Genomic DNA, 25,818 nt, shown 5'->3' with positions numbered 1-25,818 from the left:
ACAAGTGATACAGAAGAAGAAGCAGCTTGCTGCAGGGTGGAGGTGTTTGCTCCAGGATGCACCTTCACGCAAAGGCTGAGTCCAAAACAGAAATGAGCCTGAGTGGTGACTGAACTATATTTCATTTCATACCAGTAGAAGTCACTCCCTTGGCCAGGACAAGGCATGTTTGTTACTGCCTTTGTAGGCTATGTCTTTGCAGAAACAGGAAAAAATTGTTTTCTCGGGTTTATTTTTATTAAGAATAACCCTTACTGTTTGCTCTTCAACGGGAAATGCCTTTCAGCAATCTACTCCTGGTGTTTATACTAGTTTATTTGCCAGGGAACAGGCTACCAAAAAGTCAATAAACTATGTAGGTATTGTATTACCTCATTTTGGGTCCACTTCTAAGATTTTTCTGCACTCCTAGCACTCACATTTCTGGTGGTCACAGTAGGACAGATCTGGAACTCCTGGGTTTTATTCCTCACTTTCTGACATCTCTCTGTGGGGTAACACCTTAAACACCTACAGCTAAGGCAAGATTCTGCCCACATACCTGAGCGCATGTCCCTGGGGACTTTGGCAGAGTTTAGTCTTCCTCTGACTGAATGTGGCTAGTAAGTAGAGTAAGGTGACACCTTGACCAGAAAATGCAGGCAGTGTCTGAAATTAAGTGCTTTGGGAATTCTTAGCCTGAGAGTGAGTTTTAGGTCCTGGTAGCACTAACTGATGCAGAAGAGGAGACAGTTTGCAACACTGGCTGGGACTCAAAATCTGTCACAGTCCCAAATTAGACTGATTGTGAATGGCCTTTTTAAAGTCCATAAATTCATAACAGGGCATCCAAGTCTGAAAAATGTAGCCATAAACTTACTCTGGCATACTTTTTCCATCCGTAAGCCCAGACAGGATCATGGATCAGAATTAAACATTACTGTGTTCCTGTAAGAATACATGATTTAAGGTTTAAAAATTATTTGGTGTCCAGAAGAGAGCCAGAAAAGTATTTTCTAAGTATAGCTCTTTGTTGTGGCTTGTTTCTCAGCAAACAGAAACCTCCAGCTCCTGTTCCCTATCAGTGACATTACCTGCTGCTAAGGGGCAAGCTGAGTGAATGGCAAGTCTGAGAGACTGAAGATACCATTTCCATCAGGCTTCCAGCAATACTTTCTGGCAAAAGGCAAGGCAGTCTCACACCTTTCTTTGCCAATAGGAAAAGAAAAATGCAAAGAGGATCACTAAGTTGGCCAAACCCATAGGTTTCAGTGGTTTACTGATTTCCAACAGCTGCAAATCAAATTCAGTAAAAACTTTAAAACAACCCAGTTCCTGTAGATAGCTGAGGGCAGCTTTTGTTTCCAGTAAACTTCTGTGACACTTGTGATTAAAACTATAAAAGCAGTAAGCACAATTCACAATCAATTATGTTTTATTAATGTTTTTTTAATACACGCCACAGCCCAGTAATCATGAAGCTGTTCAACAGCCTTGTTCTAAAATCAGCTAATAGCAGGATGTAATTTGCAGCCGCTCTGCTCACTTACAAAACACTGGCTCTGTTAATTGTGATTTCACACTCTGCTGAATGCTGTAGCCTGGAGGTAACATTCACGTGATGGAAGAGTTACCAGTCTGGGCTCTGATGGGGGAGGAAGAATCATTGCAGGAGAGGCTACCGATTTTAATCCTTTTATGTAAAAAAACAAACAAAAAAAAACCCAACCCAAAACTCGGCAGCAAAAAGCTACAATGCATGCTAAACAATCTTTTCCTGTCTTTAAAAACCCAAACAGTCTTTCCCTGTTTAGACCCCTTTCTATTGCTTTGTGTTGCTATCACGAACAAAACAAAACATATGACAGGTAGGTGAAATCCTGTTTGTGCAGTCAGGCACAAACTCACACTGTAGGTGCTCGGTGAACTAGTCCACCTCAAGCAAGTGCCTCGGTTTTCATTAGAAATATTTTTGTGCCTTTGGAGGACCTTGTGTCCTCTTAAGTCAGAATAGGCAGGAGATTCTCCTGGGGGAGGTCAAGGGTGCCTAAAACGTTGCCATATATTAAGCAGGCGAGTGAGGCAGTTTGAGTCTCATCAGTAAATGGTTAGTGGTGATGAGGCAAGAGTTCAGTGCTGAACAGCCATGGGCAAGGCAGCAGTTCCTGCTCTGTGAAGTGCTTGCAGTGCATATGTCAGAGGGAGAAATATTGCTTCTTTTGACAAATGAGAAGAACGATCTTCACTTGGAAAGTTCCCAGCTGAGCATTTGGTACCACTGTGGCAAACTGGGAGATACAGCTCAGACCAGACAGGGGTGGAAGCACCAGCCTGGGAAGGCTTTTATTTGACCTATGTCACCCTGAGTCACAGGGGGCGAGAAGGAGCCACGGGGTGGGGGTGGGGGCTTTTCCCACTGTTGGCCATCCCCTTTGCTATTCCAGTTTCTCCTATCCAGACCAGTGACGTGGAGGGCACCAGGCCAGGTTTGAATGCTACTACCTGGGGGTCCAGGCCAGGACTGGGTGCCGTTGAGTGGCAGCAGAAGTCATCCCACGTACAGGTGGGGAAGGGAAAGGGTGAACGCTTAGCTGCTTTGCAAGGCCCGTACGACTCTAAGGCTGGCTGTTCTGGCAGGCAGATCAAATCCGAGCGGAAGCAATAGTGAAAAAGAGTCTCTGCCCTCCACATATGCAGAGGTTCAGCCATAGTTCGGCCGCATTGCTGCAGTGAGGGAATGTCTTGGCAGAGGAGTGATGAGAGTGCGATCTGGCAGCTCGCACCGATGCTGTTCGGAGGGAGCCAAGAGCGCACAGGCAGAGCACCTCAGCTGGAGCATAGGCAGAAACTCAGGGAGAGATGTGGGCCCAAGAAAAACCCTGCAGATGTTGCAGAGAGCTGAAAAGTGATTATGAGCACAAGACAGAAATGAGCTCTGCAGGGGCAGGAGAAAATAGATGCTTAGGAATCAAGTAAGAGGGAAAGGCTAAATACTTGTCCAAAGACTAAACGCACAGATTCTCCTTGGAGGGTTATATTTAGGTCGGTGTGAACTTCACTTAGTTAAGCTTCACTTGCATCAAGCCAAGCGTTAAAGCTCCTCTTAGCTAAAAGTTTCATCCCAGGACGTGATGCTGAAAATGTCACGGTTCACTTCATGTGGGAATACTCTGCATTTATGCCATTACCTCTGTCACCCAGCCTTTGACATCACTGACCTCAGCCTGGTGATGGTATCCCTGCAGCACCTAACAGGAATAATTGCTGTGACATCCACAGGTCACAAGCCAGCTGCTGCTTTGTCTCCAAAGTCTTTATACTCCCATTTTTCCTCTTCCACGTCTTTCTGGGACCACACAGGGAGACTGAGACTAAAGTCGACTAACACACAATCAATAAGCAGACAGCACTTGTCTGTTCGTTGCTGTCTCTGCTGGTGTGCTTTCAGCTGTCGCCAATGCCTGGAAGAAACAAGCAGATGGATAAAAAGCAGTAGGATTCTGCTCAATCCAAAAAAGACAGACGGGAAGATGGTGGGACTTTCAAAGGTCTAACCCTGCATTACATCAAGATCATTACACCACAAATCGTCCAGATGGTACAAAGCCTCAGGCTCATGGCTGGATTTCTCAATACACTCAAATATACTTATTGTCAAAGTATGGAAGAAACTCTTAACGAGTTAGAAGACTGCCCGGCCTGACCTAGATCTCTAGCTCTGGTGATCTGCTCATTGCAGCTCCCTTTCCTGAGACCAAACTCACTCGAGAAAGGCTTGGCCAGAGCCAAAGGCACTCATGTAATTTAACAAGTAGCAAAGACCCATATTTCCACACCACATTAATGTCTGGTTAATCTCCAGGGGCTCCTTGTTCCTCACCAGGTTAAATTAATAGATCTTCTAATCTATATAGTCCTTTAATATCTAGAAACTTCAAGAGTATCATGTCAGAGACATCTGTTTTCCTATGTGATTAATATTTTAAATTCTTTTTGAAACAGGGTGAATATATCATAGATCTCTGAGGAAAGAGCTGGGCATCTGTTTTATGTTGACATTGTAGAAAAAATAAAGCATCACTTGTTGATGCTAACACAGTACAAACAGCAATTCAGTGTTCTGATATTTTTTTTCTCTTATTCTAAAGCAACAGAACATAAGTTTGTGTTTTAAGAGGAACAGTCTCCTTCTACACTGGTGTATAATCGCTTGCTTTATATGTCATTCTTTATATTGAAATCGCTCCTAAATTTTTAGGGCTTTTCAAAGTCTTCTGCAGTATGCTAAGCATGGGATAAACTTGTATGGTTTATACTCTCGTGCTGCTGGCAGTGGTAACTGTATTAATTAATGTTTTTCATGTATGGGTTTCCAAGCTGAAATGAAAGACACAAAATCACCTAGATGTAAACCCATTTTTGTCATTTTTCATAAGGAAAGAAAAAAAGATAAATTTCTGAGATATAACAGCCAGCAATTGAAATTTAAAGCACTTTGATTCATTTTCAGCAAACTTTTGTGTCAGAACCTCATTAACGTTTCATGAGAGGAACTTCTCCATTTCCATGGAAGAAATTTACTTGTTTTCTCTACCTCATCTCATTTTCTGCAACTTTTTTCATTTTGTTTTGTTGTTGGTTGTTTGTTTTTTTTTCCTTCCTGATTTAAGCTATCAGATTTCAGCCAGCCAGAATCAGGATGTGAGCAATTTGTGTACCTGGCACATATCTGTCACCGTAAGGCTTGGGATCCTTTACAAATATTTCTCTTCCAGAGGTGACGGCATCTCTAGTTATAATTGGTAAGGAGACTCAAGCCTGTCCATCACTTTCCAACGAAGTAAGAAGCCTTATCTTTCAGTGCAGATCTCATCCGGTATTAAGGTCAAGTTCTGGCAGAACACATATAAATGTGCCAAATATGTTGGATGAGCAATGCTGCTGTGCAAGTTATCCATGATCTCTGAGAGAAAGAAATCATGGCATTTAATTTGTTGTGTCAGTCTTGAGAGAGGTGCCAGAATTTTGAGCCAAAATTGGAGTTGCTTTAGAAACCTGCTGCCCTAGGATAAGATTTGTACGATACAGCAAGGGCTCAGGGAAAGACACCTCTCTGATGGGGTGGCCTTGGAGACAGGTATATTGATAGAACTCTTAACTGCTATGCTGTACAAGAACACAGGTGCAGTAAGCCTCCCTTGTGACCTTCCACTGAGTACAGTCCTCCTCCAAAGCAAGTTTATTGAGGGTGGCAGGTGATACCAAGTTGACATATGGCTCCAGGCACCACAGTATCACATTGTAGTCCTGAATAATGCATTAAAAATCCATGACTGCCAAGAGGGACCCACCCACAATAGAGCTAAACATAGACTTCTCCAGCACCCACGTCAGCTCTTGTTGCATCCTTTCTCAGGCAGCTGGGTAAACAGATGAGCCCTGAAAAATGCTGTAAAGGGGAACAAGTGCAGAGGAATTTAGGATATAGCACATGGTAGAGATGAGGGCAAGACCCTCTAGAGTTTTAACCCAATCATGTAGATTGGTCCAATTTGTTAGTTAATGGTGTTGAAAAATGACTAGATCTGAAGTGCTTCAATAAAGTTTCCCAATAAACTCAATAATTTTTCCCATTCCATCCTTATAAGTAGAAAATTGGAAAGTCTATGGCTCTTGGATAGACTGCCAGTGCTAACCATTGACGCTGGTATGGTAGAAGGTATCAGAAAAATTATTGATGCATGAACAATCATACTCAATTTATAAGTTGTCTGGCTAAATGAAAGATTCAACTGCACTTCTTTTTGGAGTCTGACACCTAAAAAAATAGACTGAATACACTTAGCCTAATAAGAATTCACCCCTGAACCAATAGCACAGGTGGAGCAACTCTGTGTGCTGTAAACAGAAATCCTGCAGAAGGCCAGAGCTGTCATGTGGATATAGCCCTTGGAAGAAAGCCATGAAAGACAGATTTCATTTTGGAGATGATATCAGTGGAATACTGAATGTAGAAAACCCAGACATCCTCTTTCTCATGCTAGTGGTCACAAAACCAAGGTTGTGCACATCCTTATTAAATAAGCAAACTTGCACCAAGAAATACTGTGTTTGTGCAATCAACTTTTTACAGGAACAGAAATAGTCCACCAAAACTGATTATTCAGAGAGAGAGGCAAGGGTATTTTCAACAAGAGCAGCACAGATGCCATTTAACACAAGTGAGTTTCTTTTCCTGAAGGAAGTGCTGACAGTGTCCCTCAAGAGCAGATGTAGCTCTCCCCCATGGACCTCTGTTGGTGGAAACAGAAGGGGATCCAGTGTGCCAAGAGATCTGTTTCACAGGCCAAGTGCTACTGGCTAAAGTTCACATAGGGAAGTGCTGGCAGAAACCTTCTGATGCAGATATGAAGACCTTTCTCCTCCCTGTTTCTGTTTATTTTTCATTTCAATATTTGGATTGCTTCTATACTTATGCTCTACAGCTATTTCCAGCAGGATCAGCAGCCTATAGGGCTGGACTGTACATACTTTTAACATTAACAGAACACCTAGAACAATACAACACTGCCTGTAGCTGGTGTTAAAACATTAAATACCAATGAAAAATGTAAGAACTGCAGCTTGATCAACAGGTACTTCTTTTTGAAACATCCCTGAAACATGCTTTTAGTAGAAGGCAATACTGCAAAGACAAATTGTTGTGGTCAGTGGGGTCACTTCCAGTAGGAAATGACAAATCTCAGCTCTGGGGTGCTACCCTCAGCATGGTTAAGGGGAGGAATATGGGCTGTATCAGCCTGCAATGGCTACAAAATGTTTGTATATATAGTCATGACTTATGCAAGCTGCAGAGAAAGCATGTGGGAGGTGCACACCAGAGAGAACAGGAGAGGAACCGAGTTGCTAGCCCATCTTTGCAAGCTGCTTTAAAATAACCTCCCTTCTTCACATCAAGCTGTCTGTTCAGTGTCAGCATAGTGACGCTGCTCAGCGGCCACCCAGATCTGCCTCGCAGCTTCCTTCAGGAGTCCCACCACCAGGAAGCATCCCTACCTCACAGCCCAAAGGGGAAACCTCCCTTTGCATTAATTAAAGGCAAACCAGCCTTTGCATTAATGACTCCACTCCCCAGCTGGTGCACTCAGCAGGACACTGCGATGCTGCTACATGGGCAGCAGTGCACAGGCTACAGAGTCTGCAGAAGGAGAGAAGCACACGTGATACCCAAAGCTGTGCCTTTGGTAACTGTCTCCGATTTATAAACAGAGGATTTGAACACGTGAAATAGGATGACCATGTTTACCTGGAAAGCAGGACTCCACATATGTGGTGTCTCCATACAGTTTCCAAGCCTATATGAAAAGTGCAGAGCTTCCCAGGAGTTGCCAAGTGGGGAGGCTAAGGTGACTGGTGTAAGTGGGTGACTTCCACCCATAGGCACCCCTTACCAAGCAGTGCATCCCCAGATAGAGCAGGATTACAGGATTGAGTCATCTGTGTTCTCCAATCCAGGTGGGTTTCCCATTGTCTCCTCCCTTCATATCCCTGGACACCTTCAGACCAGTGCTTTCAACACAAAGTGTCAAGGGAGAAACAGAAATGGCCATGTGTATTCCCAATCCTCACCATCTTCAATAGCTCCTTGACTTCTGCTGAGACTGATCCTCTGGTGTGCTATGACTGGTTTCAGTTTCCCTCAGCAGGGTCACTGTAACAAGTGTAATTGATAAAATACAGAAATCCTTTGCATTCTTTGCAAGAAAAATCAGTTCTTTCAATAGTATCAATCATTTTACATATACATTTTTAATGTGCAATGTTGCAATAATTTCTGGTACCTTTCTAGCCTTTATTGCTGAGGTTTCAGAGTCACATAAATCCCTGAGACGCACATGGTGTAAGGTGGAAGGTGTTGCCATTTGCAAAAACAAGCACCTCTAAAGGAGTCAGGAGGATGAGGACACCTCCTTGCTGTTTCAGGTAAACCCACTGTAGCTGTAGGCATGTCCTGGGTAGGTTTTAGAAAACCTTACAGAAAACTCCATTTATAAGCCTTTCCTTTGACAAACTGACTTGTTCTTCATAATATTGAAAGGCTGTTGAAAACAGGCTGGTTTTAATACGACCTTATAAAGACTCACATAAAAGGCAGCAGGAGTAATGGGAAGCAAGGGAGGCTTATCATTCAGGTATCAGAGGATCACTGGAAAAGGTCAAAGTTTGACTCTTGGCTGTGCTGATGACCTTAGGTAAATCATTCAGGAAGAGGCTTGGAAGAGAGACCAGCTTGCTTAGGAAGTTTTTCAGAGTCAGTGCCTCAGTGGGAATCAGGGGGTGCAGGGTACAGCTGAAAGCATGTTCTTCAGTTCCTAAAGGGAAGCAGAGACCTTTTCAAAGTTTGATAGTGATTGTGAGTGCTGAGCAAATCAAAATCTGAACTGACTCTTTTGAGAATCTCATTTCATCTTTCTGTGCCTCTTTTGCCTCAAGTGTAAAACAGGGAAAATAAATATTTTACCAGTGTTGTAAGCATAAATGTATGAATATTTGCTGAGATACAGCGGTGACAGAAGCTACAGAAGTAATTGGGGTGGATATTGCATTTAAAAAAATCCCAAGTCCTGTTTTTATCTAAATGGTGGATTAGTGATGAGAACAATGGAAGTTGATTCAACTGAGTTATTACCCACACAACCATTTATGTGACAAATGCCACTTTTTTGTCTGATTATTATTTCCAACAGGATAGCATCACCATTTTATATGCCATGTATACACTTGAATAATATTTGGTAAATTATAGTACCAAGCCTGACACAGAAAGTACCGCTGAATACAGTTATGTCATTACCCTCCTAACATTACCAGAAAATACATTTCCTGGACCTGAGTAATAAACCAGAGGTGATCAGCAAACTAGCTTGCTTATAGATCACTGAGGGATGATGATGCTTGTTTTCCACTGAGATATAACTTATTTCTGAATGGAAAATTCTGCTGAGACAGCCTGCAGCTCAGACCACACACATGTTACTAGGACAGCAGAGAAAGACCTTTAGTAGTGCACTGACACCTTACTGATTTATGAGAAAACAATGTTGGACTAAATATGAATGAGAAGCTATCCTTTCACACAATTTGGTACAGCAACACAGAATTGTACCAGGATAAACAGCTGCCTTGCAGTAAGCGTGCTCATCCATCATTCAGTGTTAAATATTAACTGTTGCTTATTTCAATTTCTTTGTGTTGTTTTTAAATTAAAAATAAACCTGCAACTCTAACAATATATACTCTGTTAAGGAAAAGGTAAGTATAGAAATAAATTATTAAAGTGACCTACTTAAATGTTACCACACTTGATTTATCTCAGGATTTGGAGATCAAGGCAGCCCCTTTGTCATATTTGAAAAGATACTGACAAGGAGTCTATGGATGAATCGTGCATCTATTTTGCATAAATAGACTTTGTGTATGCATATTTATTTACAAATTTGTTACAACATGAGCTTCAATCTAAGGCTTGATTTTTCTCCATTTAAGGCCATTGGCAAACTGGTCTTGACCTTACTGAGAGTAGGATCATATCGTAAGTACATACATCTCTGCTGTGTTCTCCCTTTGACCTGAGCACTGAACTGTGATTAACATTAAAGAGAGCAAGTCCCGCCATAAGCGTTTTCATGCCCTAAGTAAGCTTCAAGTATGAGACCCCTCCTTGTCATGTCTCTTTTTTTCTTTCATGTCTCTCTTTTTTTTTTTTTTTTTTTTACCTTAACTTGCTTGCAAGATAATCTTTCATGCCTTAAGGAGGGCATGGTTTTGTGATTAAGGCATTTGATGGAGATCTGGGTTCACTTTACAGGCCTTCCACATAATAACTATCCTTGGTGTGTCACTTAAAAGTGCCGTGCAGAACTGCAGAGCTAACAAATAAATGGACCACAGACCATCCTCTGTTGGTGACACCAGCCAACATGAAATGGCCAAAACACTGTGACCACACCAAAATTCTTTATTGGGAATGGCCCCCAGTCTTTTCTTGTCCATGAACCATGCCCAGGCACTGTTTAGAAGAGCACTGATTGACCTGAGTCAAAACAGTCCCAGGGAGCACGTTAACACTTAAATGGTATGACATGGACCTGATTGCTTTTTTATTGCAGACACAGCCCTCAGTTACTACCTGCTAAAACAGGGCTTCTCCTGTGTTTCATATATTTGCCAAAGCCCCAAACTAAAGGTAAAGCCCCAAGAGGTTTCTCTAGTCCTCCCATTGACTGCACCAGGTGAGCAGGCTAGTAAAGGAAGGCAGGGCAGGTGGGCTTCAGAAAGAGGCTTTGGATCTGAAGGCCAAATGCTGAATTTAGCAAAAATTAACAGCAAGGAGACAACACTATGACAGTGTTGTCCCCGAAGGAATAGTAAGTAGAGCGCAAACAACAACAAAAGAAAGAAAAATCTATTAAGGAAAGGCTGGAAGCAAATGGTAACACAGTGAAGGAGAATACATAAGCCTCTGAGTCCAGAAAAGAAGAGAGGATAGAATAAGAGAGGATGGTATGAGAAACACCTCAGAAGCAGTCTCTGTCCTTGCAAAATGTAAAACATTGTTGAGTAGTGGTCAACACCAGATATATTGCCCCATAAGTCTGTGATCTTTGCGCATAGCTGTCATCGTAGGTGCTTGGCCTGTATTCAGTTATGAAGCAAATGGAATAAGGTGCTTTATGAGAATGCAAGACAACTATATTTCTTACTTTCTATGCTATGTCCAGCAATCCCTTAACCTCTGCTCTTGAATGTTTTGTTGATAAAAGTTTTATAACAGCTCACATCTCCTGTCACCTTTTCTAATTCCTCTCATCTCTTCTTTAGAAGTCCAGTGGAAAGACTTGTTGGCTTCTTCTTCACTAGCTTGTGGGACCGCACCTCAAATTTGGCAACAGATCAGAAGGTCTGAAGAGCACTTTTGCACCCACCAATGTTTCTTAGAGCTGCTAAAACAGGACCAGTGAAGATGTTCACCAGACTCCAAGTCCTTGCGCTAGCTTTATTTTCCAAAGGAGTTTTCCTTTCCCTAAGTGACCACAGCTTTGTAAGGAAGGAAATTAAGATAGAAGGAGACCTGGTCTTAGGTGGCTTATTCCCAATCAATGAAAAAGGCACAGGGATAGAAGAATGTGGGAGAATTAATGAAGACCGAGGCATCCAGCGTTTGGAGGCCATGTTGTTCGCCATCGATGAAATCAACAGAGACAACTACTTGCTGCCAGGAATTAAGCTTGGAGTTCACATCTTGGATACGTGTTCCAGGGATACATATGCCTTAGAACAGTCTTTGGAGTTTGTCAGGGCATCTTTGACTAAAGTGGATGAAACAGAGTACATGTGCCCTGATGGCTCATATGCCGTTCAAGAAAATTTACCATTACTCATTGCAGGAGTCATAGGTGGTTCCTATAGCAGTGTCTCCATACAGGTAAGTCACAGGAGCCCCATGAGGTGAGAATCATTCACCTGCGATTCCTGGAACAGAACCACTGCTTACATAAGTTTGACAATAAAGCAAGTGTTAGCTCAATCACTTTACCCTAGGGATCAATCTAGCATATAATTTTAAATTAATTTATACTAGTTTGATTCACCCTTTAAAAACACTTGCTATAGTTTAACTCTCTGGCAGCTGGCCACTTCCTCTTGCTACGGTGTATCCTAAGGGCACTGAATTTTCCAAAAGTCTTAGTATTTATTCTGAACTTCGCATGTCATGAGACTTTTACGACTCCAAGTTCAGATCTCTGCTTTCACATCAACAAAAATTTATATCACCTATATTTCTGAATATATGCATTCCTGTCATGCTGCATGCACATAAGATTTGTCACTTAAGCAACAGAGATTTAAAATGAAAGAAGAAATCCTTATTTTACTTCCAGGCCAAAATAAGTAAAAATGGCATACTAGCCATAAACTTAAATTAGACCTGACCAAATGATTAAAGGGTTTTAGTGTCTTAATTAAGCACACCAAAGCAAATAAAAATTATTCTCCTGACTCAGTGACTAAGGTCTCAAATGTCCCATGCAGGCAGTACAGTTTCTGAATGGATCCTAAATTTGCTGTCTTCCCTTTTGTTTCCATATTTAGTTTATACTAAGACAGGTTTTGCCAGGAAATGTTGCCTGGCAGAGTGCAGTGGAAGCACTCTGTCAGAAGTCCAGCACAGAAGACAGATGCCCTCAGTATATCTTGCTCCCTCCTTCTGGCACGTTGTAACTGGAGCTTTTGGTTGTGCAACATTAGTCACAAATAGGGTCTCAGTAGGGTGTTGGAGAGTATTTGCAATGTCTTGCAAAGGTGTAAGTTGCAGGTGGGTTAAATGCTCCCAGGTGGGTTAAATGCTCCATATGTCTTTCCAAATATAGTTTTATTGCATCCTTGGTTTCAGTTGCAAAGGGCTAAACATAATGAACCTTTTTGTTCTTGGCTTCCTATTTTATATATATTCATTATAAAACTTTAACTCCTTGGCATTTTTTTCCTCACTAAGTGAACACGAAGAATTAATATGCCTCCTTTTTTAGCAGAAATTCTGGACTTCTCCCCTTCAGACCAGGTACTCCTATGGCAGTGCAGCCTCAGATATGCTAAAGTGCCCCACACACACACCACTGCCAGTGCACTATCCATAAGCAAAAATGCCCCCTAGTTTCGCTGAAGTTTTGAAATCTACACAGGTCTCATTATTTTGGGTTAAATTAAATAAACCAGTCCACATTACTCATAATCACAAATGAATGGTGTCTTAAGCCCAGAATCAGGTAGGCTAAGACCCTGGATCTAGCATTTCCTAATGGTCACCTAGAGGTTTCCAAAGGCACCAAGACTTGACAGTGCTGGACCACTATGAGCAATGTATTTTTCCAGACCAAATACAGGCCTTAACTATGCATCAATGTCAAAGGAAAAAAAATGTTCTTCTGTACTACAGACCATCCCAGCAGTGACAGAAAGCCCACAAAGTTTCATTTACCTGTTTCATAAAGAGGCCAAGAGTTCACCTAATGCTCATTTCAGTCAGAATTACTTTGGGGGACTGGCTACTGCTCTTGTCAAGGCATTAAATCCCACCGGGCTTGGGAGCATGGCCGGTTTCCATAAGACATGCATGAGCGCAGAAGCAGCATTTCAACAAACTACATTTTATTTCCTTTTGTGTTCCAATGTGTGGCTTGTCTCTTTATGCATATTAGGGAATACATGGGCAAATGGTTACCCATACCACAGGAGCATAGTTTCTGCAGAGCAGAACCTCAGCCACCTCTCATACTAGGAGTGGTTTTGTCCCACTGTGTATCAGCTAGCCCAGCAAGGATGTGTCCTTCACCAGTTACATGGGTCTGATCACTTGGAGTACAAAGAACAAGTTCCAGGGCTGGAAAAGAGACCTGAAGAGGAGAAATGATAGCTACAGAACCTTGGCAACACAATCTGTAAGGAAATCATTATTCACTGTTTCTTCCTATCAGACAAAGAGTATATCAAATGACAGGTTGTGGTGGATGCTAAAAACTAAATGAGTTCAAGAAATGACCAGAAAAAATCAGGAAATTCTGTACAGATACCACCTCTGGCTTGGCAATTCCCAGAGCTGCAAGTATCTCAAGGCTAGTAATATATACTGAAACATCATATACTTGCCCTGTCCCACTGGTGGAGAGGGGGCAGTGGTTTTGCTCTGCCTTTGTTCTAGTTATTTGTGGTTAATCTGTTCCTTAGTCCACCCTAAATTCATGTGTGTCCAACAGACATGGAGTAACCTAAAAATCACATTCATAAAATGTGGAAATGGTACAGATATTTCCTTCCCTCTCAGAAACCCTGAGGCAGCCACACCACACTCCTAAAAAGGCCTGGGACCTCTTACACATCTGTCAGTCTGTCCCTTTGAAGCCAGTCTCTGGTGATCACTGGCATTAAGACTAAATCCATATTCGAGGCAGCAGAGTGGATGCAGTACACATAGAGTACACATAGTATATACAAATGCTTAATATTCCAAAAGCTTGGGTTGGGAGCAGCTGTCAGATGGAAACCAGAAGTCCTGGTAAGAGACTCTCATTCAATACACGTGAAAATTGGCAATGTAGCTGTATGTCACCTGATTTTCAAAACCTGGGAGGGATGATGAAAAAGTAGTTATATCTAATATTACTCTATGATCTATACAGCTTCCCTGTAGTTGCCTGTAGTTATTCAAACTTTCTTACACAGTTCCTCAGACAAATAAATAAATAGGTTCACAAATCATTCATGTCATTGAGCACTTTCCAGCAAGAAAAGAAGTATTCAATTGATTACTTTCCCTTAACATAGATTGGGTCGGTCTTCCTTCTGTCTCTCTTTTCTAGCTTTCCTCTAGATTTCACACTATCTATTAAAGGTGTAATTAAGCCATCCATTCCTTCTGCTCATCTTGTTAGGATAGTCAGTCATGGCTTCTGTTTCAAAAGAAAATCCTTGTCAAGAATAATAGGCATTGCAGACTCAAGCCTGAAGATGTAAGGACTTCAAAGCATTAAAGCCATGCATTTTGGTGCCACACCAAAAGAAAGGACTACCAAATTTCAGAGACAGTCACCTGTAAATAGTAGCTCCAGCAGCAACTGGAATCACACCAGTGCTGAATGTCAAACCACTTCAGCAGGCACATCTGCAGGGCTAAGCATCCCCATTCCCCATGCTTTCAAACAGCGCTCAGGGGGCTGGGTGCTTCCAGATGTAGCCCTGTCAAGCAGGGCTCAACCCTGACATGCTGAGGTCTTCAGACAAGAAATTATTTCTGCCTCATATATTTTTTTTTCCTCCTGTGAATTTGCCACTGTATTTCAATACTTTTTCTTCCCCTCCTTTCACCCTCCCTCTTCAGATTTTTGTCTGGACAGCTGTCTTCCAAATGACTTCATGATGCTCCTGCTGTCAGATTTCTGCTTCTTTCATTATCCTTCCACCAAGGAAAAAAGAATTTGCTGGTAAATCAGCAATGAACACCTTCCCCACTGAGTCACTATGCATGATAGGCACTTTTTTGCAGAGAATAAAAACAACAAGAGAATGCAAAATGCTTAATTATTTTCTGGTCAGACTAAGCTATTATCGTTAATGATGATCTGGATAATTAGTTTTTAGATGTTGTGTTTAAATTAGCAGTGAGCCCAATCTGCACAGCATTTGATCCCAAAAAAATCCAAGCCAGGATTCTCAGTCAATAGAAGGGCTCATGTAAAAAAGCTGTTTTCATGAAATAAAATTCTGACCCGAGCTGAACCTAGGATCAGAAGGTAAATCATCCAAAGTTCAGAGGACTTTGTTTTGGGTTCATGGCTTTTCATTTGAGTCAGATTATCCGCTCTCTCCTAGTTTACAAGAGAAATTTCAAACATATTTTCCTTGGAGATGTTCAATGACATTGTAAAAAGGGTAAGAAAAAAAAAAACCCACTCTTCATTTGCACAGAAGAGCACCCACACAGCTAAACCGAATGCCATGTTTAAAACACTTAGGTCAGCTCCGTCAGGAATATGCATGTGTAAGCAGGAATACGACTATTCACGTGCTGGATTTTTTCTTCTCTGTTCCTGAAAACTGGAACCATTTTCTGAGAATGAAGATTGGGGTCCATTCCCTGCAGTCAACTCTTACAAACAGTAAGACATTCCCTTAGGTGGGCTGGGTTTGCATTTCCATATCCACCATATTCATGTAGGTATAGAGCTTTACCTTTGTGTAGTTCCCTTTATGCTACCAATCCACAAGACCTGCAGATCACACTTGTGAAAGTTATTCCCAAGTTAGAACCCTCATCCAGAAAAAAGTGGCAGAAAAGACACCAGTACCCAGCTGTCTTCTCTTTAATTCCTTGTTATGTCTTAAGTAAACTGGAGCAAAACCACTGGAGAAGGTTCAAAGGTACATTGCTGCTATCACAAAAGCTAAGGACTCTCTCCTGAGTGACCGACCATCTGGCATGAAATTCTGAATATGTACTCATTTACCAGCCATCTTCTTCTAGCTGTCACTTCTTAGCCACACGAGTCTGCCAAGGGCTCATGGAGCCTGAAAGCTAATTACCTCAATTTCCTTCCTCCAAGGATAAACCATCTTCCAAACAAAGTCTTAACAATAGCTTGCGACTTCCATAACCATACAAATAGTGCAAAATCCTTAGAAGAACTACATGGGGGGGGGGAAGAAAAAGCAAGCAAACAAACAAACCTCATAACATATGGGGCTCTGTCTCCTTGAGCATGGACCCAACCGGGATATGGGCAGGAGAAATGTGCAGGGGGCTGCAGGGGTTCACCAGGGACCACAGACCATGTATGCCATTTGTGATGCACGTATAGAGGAGCTTTGCATTCAACTGTGCAACAGCAGCCACTGGCGATTTTGTGCTTGTAAAAACTAAACCAGATCCTTATTAAAAGATCTGTTCGGTGAGATGGGCCACCTACCACTAACATTTAAAGCTACACATGCATTTGCCGGCTTCCTGGTGTCTCCTTTAAACTCTTTCCCTCTTATCTCTGCTTGTCTTCCCTCTCCACTCCCTCTCAGCCAGACCCTTGCGGTTTGTTCCTAGCTTTGTTTCCGTTCCACATTCCGAAACAAACCACCACTAGGTTGAGATTTTCAAACTGCCCAAACAGCACCGGCCATGTCTTTCCTAGAGATTTCAAAGGAATGTGAGTACCTCCCTCTGGCTGGCTGCTTTAAAAATCCCAGGGTAACTGATTCCTTTACAGTCTTTTTGATTTGGGTTTGGTATTATTTTTTATTCTTAATTTTTTTTTTCCTTTGGTGTGACCATTTTCTCCTTTTGCCAAGGGGAAATGATATGGTTTTAGAGGGGGATAGGTAAGTAACCCATGAGATCACAGGTAAGAAGGAAGGAGCCCTACCATGTTACAACTGGGAAAGGATGTAACTACAAGAGAAAGCAGCCAACAATAGGAACTAGTTAGGGACACCTTGACATCACCCATACTCATACTGTCCCTTCTGACCAGGATTTATGCATCAGTTCATGAGTCTCAAATAGTTCAATAATAGCTTTTTTAACTTCAGAAGCCATTACATCCTTTTAGAACCATCAACCCCAGTTTTAGTCCCTTTCCCCATGTAATGTAAATGTGATGTGAGTCACTCATGGTCAGGTTTACCAAGGCTCAGGGAAGAGCTGCACTCCTTGTGCAAGGTCTTCTTCACAGGTCTCTTCTCAGTCTGCCAGCTTAGTGCTTAGCTTACTTCACTTCAACAGTTAATGCTGTATGGAGGCAGAATGCAAAAAGAATTTCCAAGCAATTCTCCTCTCTGAGTACAACATTTTTTCTTTGTGTCCTTCTTGGCTTATCTTTTATTACACAGGACAGGCATATAAAAAGCAATTCCTCGGTCTTCTGCAGAAATCCTAGATGCTATTCTGACAGTATTCCCTAATTCTGATGTTCATTTTGCAGATGCTATTATTTCACTGTTCAAACACTGCTTCTCTGGATGTGACAGCTATCGAGTCTGCTGCAAATACTTAGCTATATTTTTCCCAGCTTCATTAACAAAATTTTCAGAAGTGCAAGGCTAAAAACAATGTTGTCTTCTCCCCTTCCCCTGCTAACCAAAAATGCCAGATGTTTGGTTGGTTGGTTAGTAATGAATTGGTTTTTCCTGAGTTACCTTTTGGAAAGCATTTTGTTAAGGAACAACACTCACTAACTAGTAAATAGCCCTCTTAATACCAAAAAGAGAGAAAGCTAATGGAAACCACTGCTTTAGTCCTGCAATGTGCAGGACTACATAGGAGCACAAGCCAGGCTGGAAGTCCTAAATAACTTCACTGCTTCTGGCTTAGCTCTTTGCAACTGACCTTTAATGATTAAAAGTACTGGGATGGTAGCATTGCCAATGCATTCCTGGGGTCAGAGCCTGACGTCCAGCTGGAGGCAAATGGGTATTTTATGTTGCAGGTGATGACATAGCCCCTTTGTGGAGATTGTCTTCCATAGCGCTTGTTACAATAACCCAGACATGACACCCACAGTTTTAAAACGGACTATGGAGAGAGGGTGTTCCAGACTGATAAAGGCATTTCAATTCTGGAACCAGTAAGGAACTTAAGCTCCTAATTTCCCTTTGAAAACAAATCAGAGTTTTGAGTGAAGTTTTTTCTTGGATTCGAGCTGAGCAGCTGTGTTTGCATCACTGAGATCTCCCCACCCCAAATATTCCTAGGCTCTGTGGATATGTCAGAAGTGCCCGAGCTGAGCCACACTGGGTCACATTGTCCCTGAGGTGAGAGCCATGCCTTTGAACCTGCTGAATCCAAAGAGGACAGGGGAAGTTATGGTGGAGCCTGTCTCTTCAGTATTGCTTGTATTTATTGCCAAAGATGCAACCTGGTGGCACCGTAGGCTCACAGCATGCCAGGGTGGATCTACAGAAACATAGCTAGTAGATAGGTGGAAATTATTATTTCTATTTATTCTGGTTCTCATTCGACCACACCTGGAATGATATGTCCAGCTTTGCTTCCCCCAGTAAAATAAAAATGTAATAAATACAAAGTTGGTCATGGGGAAGAGAGTCTGGAGCACATGCCCTACAAGAAGAGGTTGGGGAAACTGGGTGTGTTTACCCTGGAGAAGAGAAGGTTTGCTGAGAACCTGCTATCTGCTTTTCTGTATGTATGGGTTCGTTCTGAAGAACACAAAGGGTTTACTGGGATACATGACAAGAGGATAGAAGTAAATGGTTATAAACTGAAAGAAGTGAGGTTATAAATTAACATAAAATGTACAAACCAGGAGCTGGGAGTACAGGGAGGCTGTACAGGCTGTGGAGGCAGCTGACTACAGAGGTACCTCATTTATTCTTTACATCAGGTTTATGCCCACCACTTATCACACACCCACACTCCAGCCCATTCAGAACCAACGTTTCCTTCCTGCCTTCCTAAATGGCACTTTCTGCCCAAATTTTAGTAAAATATTTTTAGATGTAAGAAAAAAAGAAAAATTCAAATAAGCCAAAAAGAAAAAAATATTTATTGGAACAAATGCTTTAGCTGTAGTTTGACCTGCAACTGCTCAAATAATAACAAAAAGCCCACAGTGTAGATTAACATCATTTAGGAACTAGATACAACATACGCTGGCAGCAGCAGACATTTCTACAAAGTGAGAGCTCAGCCCCTGCATTATAGCAATGACCTAAATATTAGGAAATCCCCGGGGCACGGCTTAGCCATGGTCTTGCTGTGGGAATCTGGACAAGCAACTTATCCTCAGGAATAGAAAGACTTTCTCAGGAGACCAAAGGTAGCGACTGGATCTCCATTAGGACAGACTGCAGTTCAAAGACAGGGATTTCTCTGGTATCTTGATAGAGACAAACCTCCTTTACCTCCATCCCATTCTGCTCAGCAGCCTGATTTAAAGTCTGTTCAAAACAGCCACAGGAGCTCTTGCCTGTCTCAGAGGAGCTCTGTGAAATTAGATTCATTAAGCCGTGTTAAGTGCCATGAGATTCTCACATGGCAAAATTTTAGAGGCACAGAGTGCAATGTCATCTAACAAGGGGCCTCCACTGCCCAAAAAATGTGTGATACACACTTGTGTGTTGTGTTGAAGATGCCCTATCTGTTCTAACTCTTCTGAGATTCTTTTTTTTCTTCCCCAAAGTGTTTCCTGTGCCCCCCAGTCCCGTACACATTCAAACAATCCATGTACCAGCCTCTGGGATGTTAAGAAGGGAAATTTTAACCAAAAACATCAGAACAAACCCTACTGCCAGGGGAAAAAAAAAAAAAAAAAAAGTCCTATGGAGGATAAGCAAAAGGCTTGATGAGATTCAACACATCAGAAGACAGACCAAGGTTTCTGAGACATACAGGTGTCACCTACCTGACCTCATTTATCAGCAGGATTCCTGAATGGCCAGAAACATACTCAGAAACCAGGTTCACGTGTTTGATAGCCATACCTAATCCATAGCTCCTCACAGGTGGTTAATATGAAGCCATTTTCTGTGCTATAAACTAAATTGGCAATTTCCCACAAGTATTTCTTCTGTCCCTGATGCACAGAGAAGTAGAAGTGACAGATATGGCTCCAACGTTGTGAGAGGGACATCAGTCTCCTCTGGCACTGCATTGGCCACTTCACTTGCAGGATTTGCTGGTGCAGCCTGCCCCTACAAAGGGACATTGCTCACACTGGACTTTCTGCCATGCTCCTGTAGGTCTGCCTCTTAAGAACCACCCGCCATCCCAGCAGCTGGGTGCGAGACAGGTTTGCTTGGGAAATGGATGCTAAATTTAGCACAGGACAGTTGGCTACACTAATAAACCCAGCAGTGTGTGGGCAAATAATGTTTCCCATCACACTGGCAGCTGGCTATATCAACACCTACTGTCCAGAGCAAGCTGTGCAAAGTGGTTGGTTTAGGTTGCAGATACAGAACATCCAGCCTTATTTGCAAAGGTGTTACATATCTGCAAATCCCACTGGTTTTGACAGCAAAAAAACTCCAGGCTACTACTGCTACTTAAGTGCCAACATATGGATTTCAGGCTCTAGCTGCATGCACCACGGCTTGATTAAATTGCTGCCTGGAGCTTTGCCAAAATAGATTTCATTTAGCAAAAGCTGATCTACACTGCAATTTTGAAGCTGTAGCACACATCCCAAGGCAGCATGGAGCTACAGTGTAGGTATGCCTCAGGTGATACAGTGTTGGGCACGTAACTCTGGTTCACATTGAACTTTCCTCTACTACACTGAGACACCGCAGAACACACATAGCCTTAGATACCAGCTCCTCTCCAGAACCTGCTACCTGTGCCCTTACCTTGTTGCCCGTTTAATCAGGATCTGATTTTCAGAATCACATGATCAGATCAGCCTGTAAATGGCTAGGAAATGGGACCCTTCTGAAACTGGCTGCATCAGCTAAGTGTCTGAGATCTGAGCTCTTTTGAAAAATTAGTCCCCAAAATTGACAAGTTACAATATTCCAGAATATCCCCAGCTTCAGAATTTCCAGAAGAGTGTCCTGATCTGAGTCAATAACATATACAACTTCACTGATTTACATGATCAGTTACAGTTCTCATGGATGACTGGGTCACTATCCTCTGATTAAGCAGACTTTCTTATATTTTTTTAATTTCTAGTCCATGAAAAACCTACCACCTGGACAGCTTTGCAGTGAAGAGCACTGCAGCACACAGCATTGTCCCAGGAAAGCTTTCTTCTGCCTGTGGCACCAGAATTTCAGGCAGTTTGCAGGGAGCCTAGAAAGACAGTGACCTCTAAGGTCTGCGGCCCCATTGTAAAATAGGAGTGTGGGTCTGTTTCCCTGCATATGGATACTTGTGCTGCTTAGACCGAAAGAAATAAAAAGCAATAGAAAAGCTGCCTTTACTTATTGGGGTACATCTTTGTGAGCTGAAGGCTTGATGATGCACTGGGTAGCACTGCTTTAACTAGAAAATGGACTTTTTTAGTCAGTTTGTGGGGGGAAATGCAGAGTGATGTGTATGCATATCCTTATTGTGGTTTAGCGCAAATAAAATTTCTGCTAGAATAAACTGAGACAAGAATAGCAATTCCAGCCCACACAATTCTGCAAGAAGTCTTGTGGAATAGCTACATGGAGGACATTTTATTACCAAATCAAAGTGCTCTTTTTAAGGCAGGACATGTGAACCATACCATGTGGATACATGGGCACGTAATCAGAAGTTACAAAACCACAAAGGCTTGACAGTGCTCAAAGCATCCATTGCACCTTGGTGACAAAACAAGCCTCTCGGCCCACCCCAATGCTTTAAAGCTGTTCATTCAGAACACCACAATGGAAAATAAATGCCACATTCCCAGCATAAGGCAGTTTAATGCATGTTCCCACGTAGCAGGGTGGTTACAGCCTCATCAGCTGTTTCCTGAGGGACAGTGACTTGTTCAGCCACAGCACTTCCCAGCCATGTGCCTACACCAACAGGCAAAACCGCCGTGGGCTAGTCAAACCTCCCTGTCACGATACTCCTCCCAAGCAGTGCAGAAAAGGTTTTATTTTGGTTTAAACCAATATAAACCACTCCTAGTGGTTTCTTTTATAAAAGCATGTTTCAGCTCCACAGATACAGCTGAGATGCCAGGGCATCCCTGGTGCCCCAGAAGGACCGAAGGACAAGGGCCTCCTGACATCCCCTGTTCCAGGTGGACCAGGGGGCTCGAGAGGCACTGTGCATGTATGGTTTGGCAGCAGAGCCTGGCCCAGAAAAAAGATTACACCAGTTCACAGTGGGAAACTGAGCCACAGCAGGACACTTGTCCAGTGTCTGCATTACAGAAAAGATAGAATCTAAATCTATAAAATCTCAAGTGACATATGTTGCAAAAAAAAAGAAATAAAATTTTGGGGTTTTTACCAGACTTTTTAAATATTTTTTTTATTTTTTTTAATTTTGCTATTGATATCTGAACATTCAAAATTTACCTTGTTCCACAACTTTTTTTTTCTAAACAGTCCTTTACCTTTAAATCCTCACAGGCATAGTCTGTGGTTGGAGAAACATTTGTGGAAAATGTGAAAAAATTGATTGGGCAATTTTTAATAAGTTTCCCTTAGGAAACTCAAGTACACTATCGCTTCTCAACTGGTTTTGTCAGGCTGTACTCCAAGATCAACTTCAAATTTAATTTACTGGACACAACTTCTACCCACCAAGAGCAGAACTCTGAAGTCTTCCCTTTGTCATTTAAGAAGCAATCACAAGGAAAAAAATGCCATAAACTTTCTTCATTTCTTTCCTGATATAATCAGGAGCTACACTTCTGTGAGACTAACAGAGTCGATTTGGGAATATTTTAGCATTGGACATAGCAACGTATGAGAAAAAACAAAAAAAAACAACAGGACTTTGCACCACATAAATCATAAAAGGGCGATTAGAGAATATTAAAAGGTTTTATTATTTATGAAAAGCTATAGGCCAACACAGCATTGTGCAGCATTTGAGGAGTACGAGGAGTACTAGCATGCAACAAACATGCCATCTCAGGAGGACTGCAGCCAGAACAGCTCAGAAAAAAAAGAGTTTAAAGGAGCAAAGAGTAGGAGAAGTGGGGACTCAGAGCTTGATTAAATGGGGCCAGAAAGTTCTGTGAAAGGCTTGTACAAGTATATCTGTGATATTTGCATAAAAAAGAAATTTATGTCGTCTTGGTGCATTTTGTTGTCAAGTACAATGAGTCTTGGAGAAGATGAATCACTATGAACAGCAAAGGCATGCTAACCCCAGACCTTAGTAAGGAGCACAGGCTGAGACTGAAGTATATCGTCCATTTGTGTCAAATGCTTTGTTGGGTTAAACATACTCAGTTTGACAGAAATAAAAGGTGCATTACAGTCCCAGTAGGACCTTGGGAATTAACTGGGCAGCAGAACAACTATTCTGCACAGGCAGTGCGCTGCTATCACCAGAGTATGTTATCAACCACCTCTATCAACACCCTTAATCTGTGATTGTCAGAACAGCTCATTAAAAAAAACCTGTTTATGCCTTTCCCTAGAATTTTCTGTTCAGTTTTACAAATAACACCCTTTAAAAACCTGTGTTCTCCCCCTTCCTTCTAGGTAGCAAACCTGCTCCGACTCTTCCAGATCCCCCAGATAAGCTATGCCTCCACCAGTGCCAAGCTGAGTGACAAATCCCGCTATGACTATTTTGCGCGGACAGTGCCCCCTGACTTCTACCAAGCGAAAGCCATGGCTGAAATCTTACGGTACTTCAACTGGACTTACGTGTCAACAGTTGCTTCAGAAGGAGATTATGGTGAGACAGGGATCGAAGCCTTCGAGCAGGAAGCTCGCCTCCGTAACATCTGCATCGCCACCTCCGAGAAAGTGGGCCGGTCAAACATCAGGAAGTCCTACGATGGCGTGATCAGAGAGCTCCTCCAGAAACCCAATGCCAGGGTGGTGGTGCTCTTCATGCGAGGCGACGACTCTCGGGAGCTCATTGCAGCTGCCAACCGCTTCAATGTTTCCTTCACCTGGATTGCCAGTGATGGATGGGGTGCACAAGAGAGTATTGTCAAGGGCAATGAGCACATAGCTTCCGGGGCAATAACCTTGGAACTTGCTTCCCATCCAGTTAAAGAATTTGACAAGTATTTCCAAAGCCTCAGCCCTTACAATAACAGACGCAACCCCTGGTTCAAGGACTTCTGGGAGCAAAAATTCCAGTGTAATCTCCAGAACCGAAAACCACATAAAAAGGCTTGTGACAAGCACTTCACTATCAACAGTTCCAACTACGAGCAAGAATCCAAGATCATGTTTGTTGTGAATGCCGTGTATGCGATGGCCCATGCCTTGCATAAAATGCAGAGGAGTCTGTGTCCAAACACCACCAAACTCTGTGATGCCATGAAGCATCTGGATGGCAGGAAGCTGTACAAAGATTATCTCCTGAAAGTAAATTTTACAGGTAATAATTTCTCTTTTGGAACATACAGAATATTACTGTAATTAATGAAATGTTCATCAGCCACAGTAAGAGCCAGCTGAACTCCCAGGAGCTCCTGTTGTCACAGTTCAGACCAGGGTGGTGCCCAGGCAAGGTCACTCCTGTCACAAGAAGGGAGAAAGGAGGACAGGGAGATTGGTGAGAATGCCAAAAAAAAAAACCTCAGCTCAACACTCCTCCTGCTTCTAGTAGAAGAAAGAGGTGGAGGTAGCAACAGCTGGTCTTGGAAATTTTACCCTCCATCCTCTAAACCTCCACACACCAACTTCCATTTCATTCACAGCCTGTTTGGCTTCAGCTGGGCCTGTCTGGAGGCCAATGGTCATTTCACCACCTGCTACACCAGGCAACTGCCTGTTATGCCTATGCTGAGGCTTGGCTTCTCTTCCTCCTTTTGTTAAGGAGTTACATAATAGAGGGACTGTGGTTGATGGCCAATGATCTTGCCATAGTAAAGCAATAAATCCTGCCAGAAAACCAGATCAGTATAAAATATTTAACTAGGTGGGATAATGCCATTAGTCATGTTACAGTGCTTTAGACTGGATGACTGAGTAATAGAAAACTAGAATAAACACGTGCAGGAGATTTGCAGAGAGAGAGAGTGAATGATCTGGCAATGATATGAGCAAACTTCATGGGGACCAGCTAAGCACCACATGACATGTCTGTGTTTTTGCTCTCACATATGGCTTGTCACAGCACTATCAAAACTAATTGGCAGCAACAAGGCTTTTACTACCCCAGACCAGCCTTCTCATGCCTTGGCACCACCATCAGTCTCACACAATGCTTTAAAGGTTCAGCTACTGTCCATGCTGTTTCTTCATCCTATTCAGGTTGGTCCACCTTGCTGCTTCTCTCTGCTGCATCCAGATCTTCCTTCTCCTGGCTCCTCTTCCAGCCAGCCTCCTCTCATCCAGGCTCCCTTCTTCTGCTGGGCCCTCTCCTACATCTAGGGCACTCTCTCTCCTCCCACTGCTTCTTCTGGGTCCCTCTTCATCCAGTGCTCTCTCTTCTAAACCCCTTAGAGCTATTTAGCTACTTAGCAGGAACCAGCCACAGCTGCACATTATCCACCTCAGCCAGCCCACTGCCACTGAAGGAAGCCCACAGCTGTATATTATCAATGCTAATTAACCTGCCTTCATTCCTCAATAATTCCTCTACAATGGTTGAGCTTAGGTTTGCTATTAATATTACACTGTAGCAAGGCTAAATAGATCTACAAAGGAAACAAG

The 25,818-nt window shown here is 42.5% G+C and overlaps 1 protein-coding gene across 1 annotated transcript in view; it reads left to right on the top strand.

The window, feature by feature from the left end:
- The window catches only part of GRM3 (glutamate metabotropic receptor 3), a 113,767-nt gene that overhangs the window by 52,423 nt on the left and 35,526 nt on the right, over positions 1–25,818 (top strand). The window contains exons 2-3 of the mRNA XM_005439296.4: positions 10,861–11,464; positions 23,683–24,538. Coding sequence (XP_005439353.1) covers positions 10,967–11,464; positions 23,683–24,538 — 1,354 coding nt within the window. The 5' untranslated portion in view covers positions 10,861–10,966. The remainder of the gene's footprint in view (positions 1–10,860; positions 11,465–23,682; positions 24,539–25,818) is intronic.

The sequence above is a fragment of the Falco cherrug genome, chromosome 5 (genome assembly GCF_023634085.1).
Source record: "Falco cherrug isolate bFalChe1 chromosome 5, bFalChe1.pri, whole genome shotgun sequence".
NCBI classification, from domain to species: Eukaryota; Metazoa; Chordata; class Aves; order Falconiformes; family Falconidae; genus Falco; species Falco cherrug.
The sequence above is the reverse complement of the archived record's forward strand: the minus strand, read 5'-3'. Positions and strand labels throughout refer to the sequence as shown.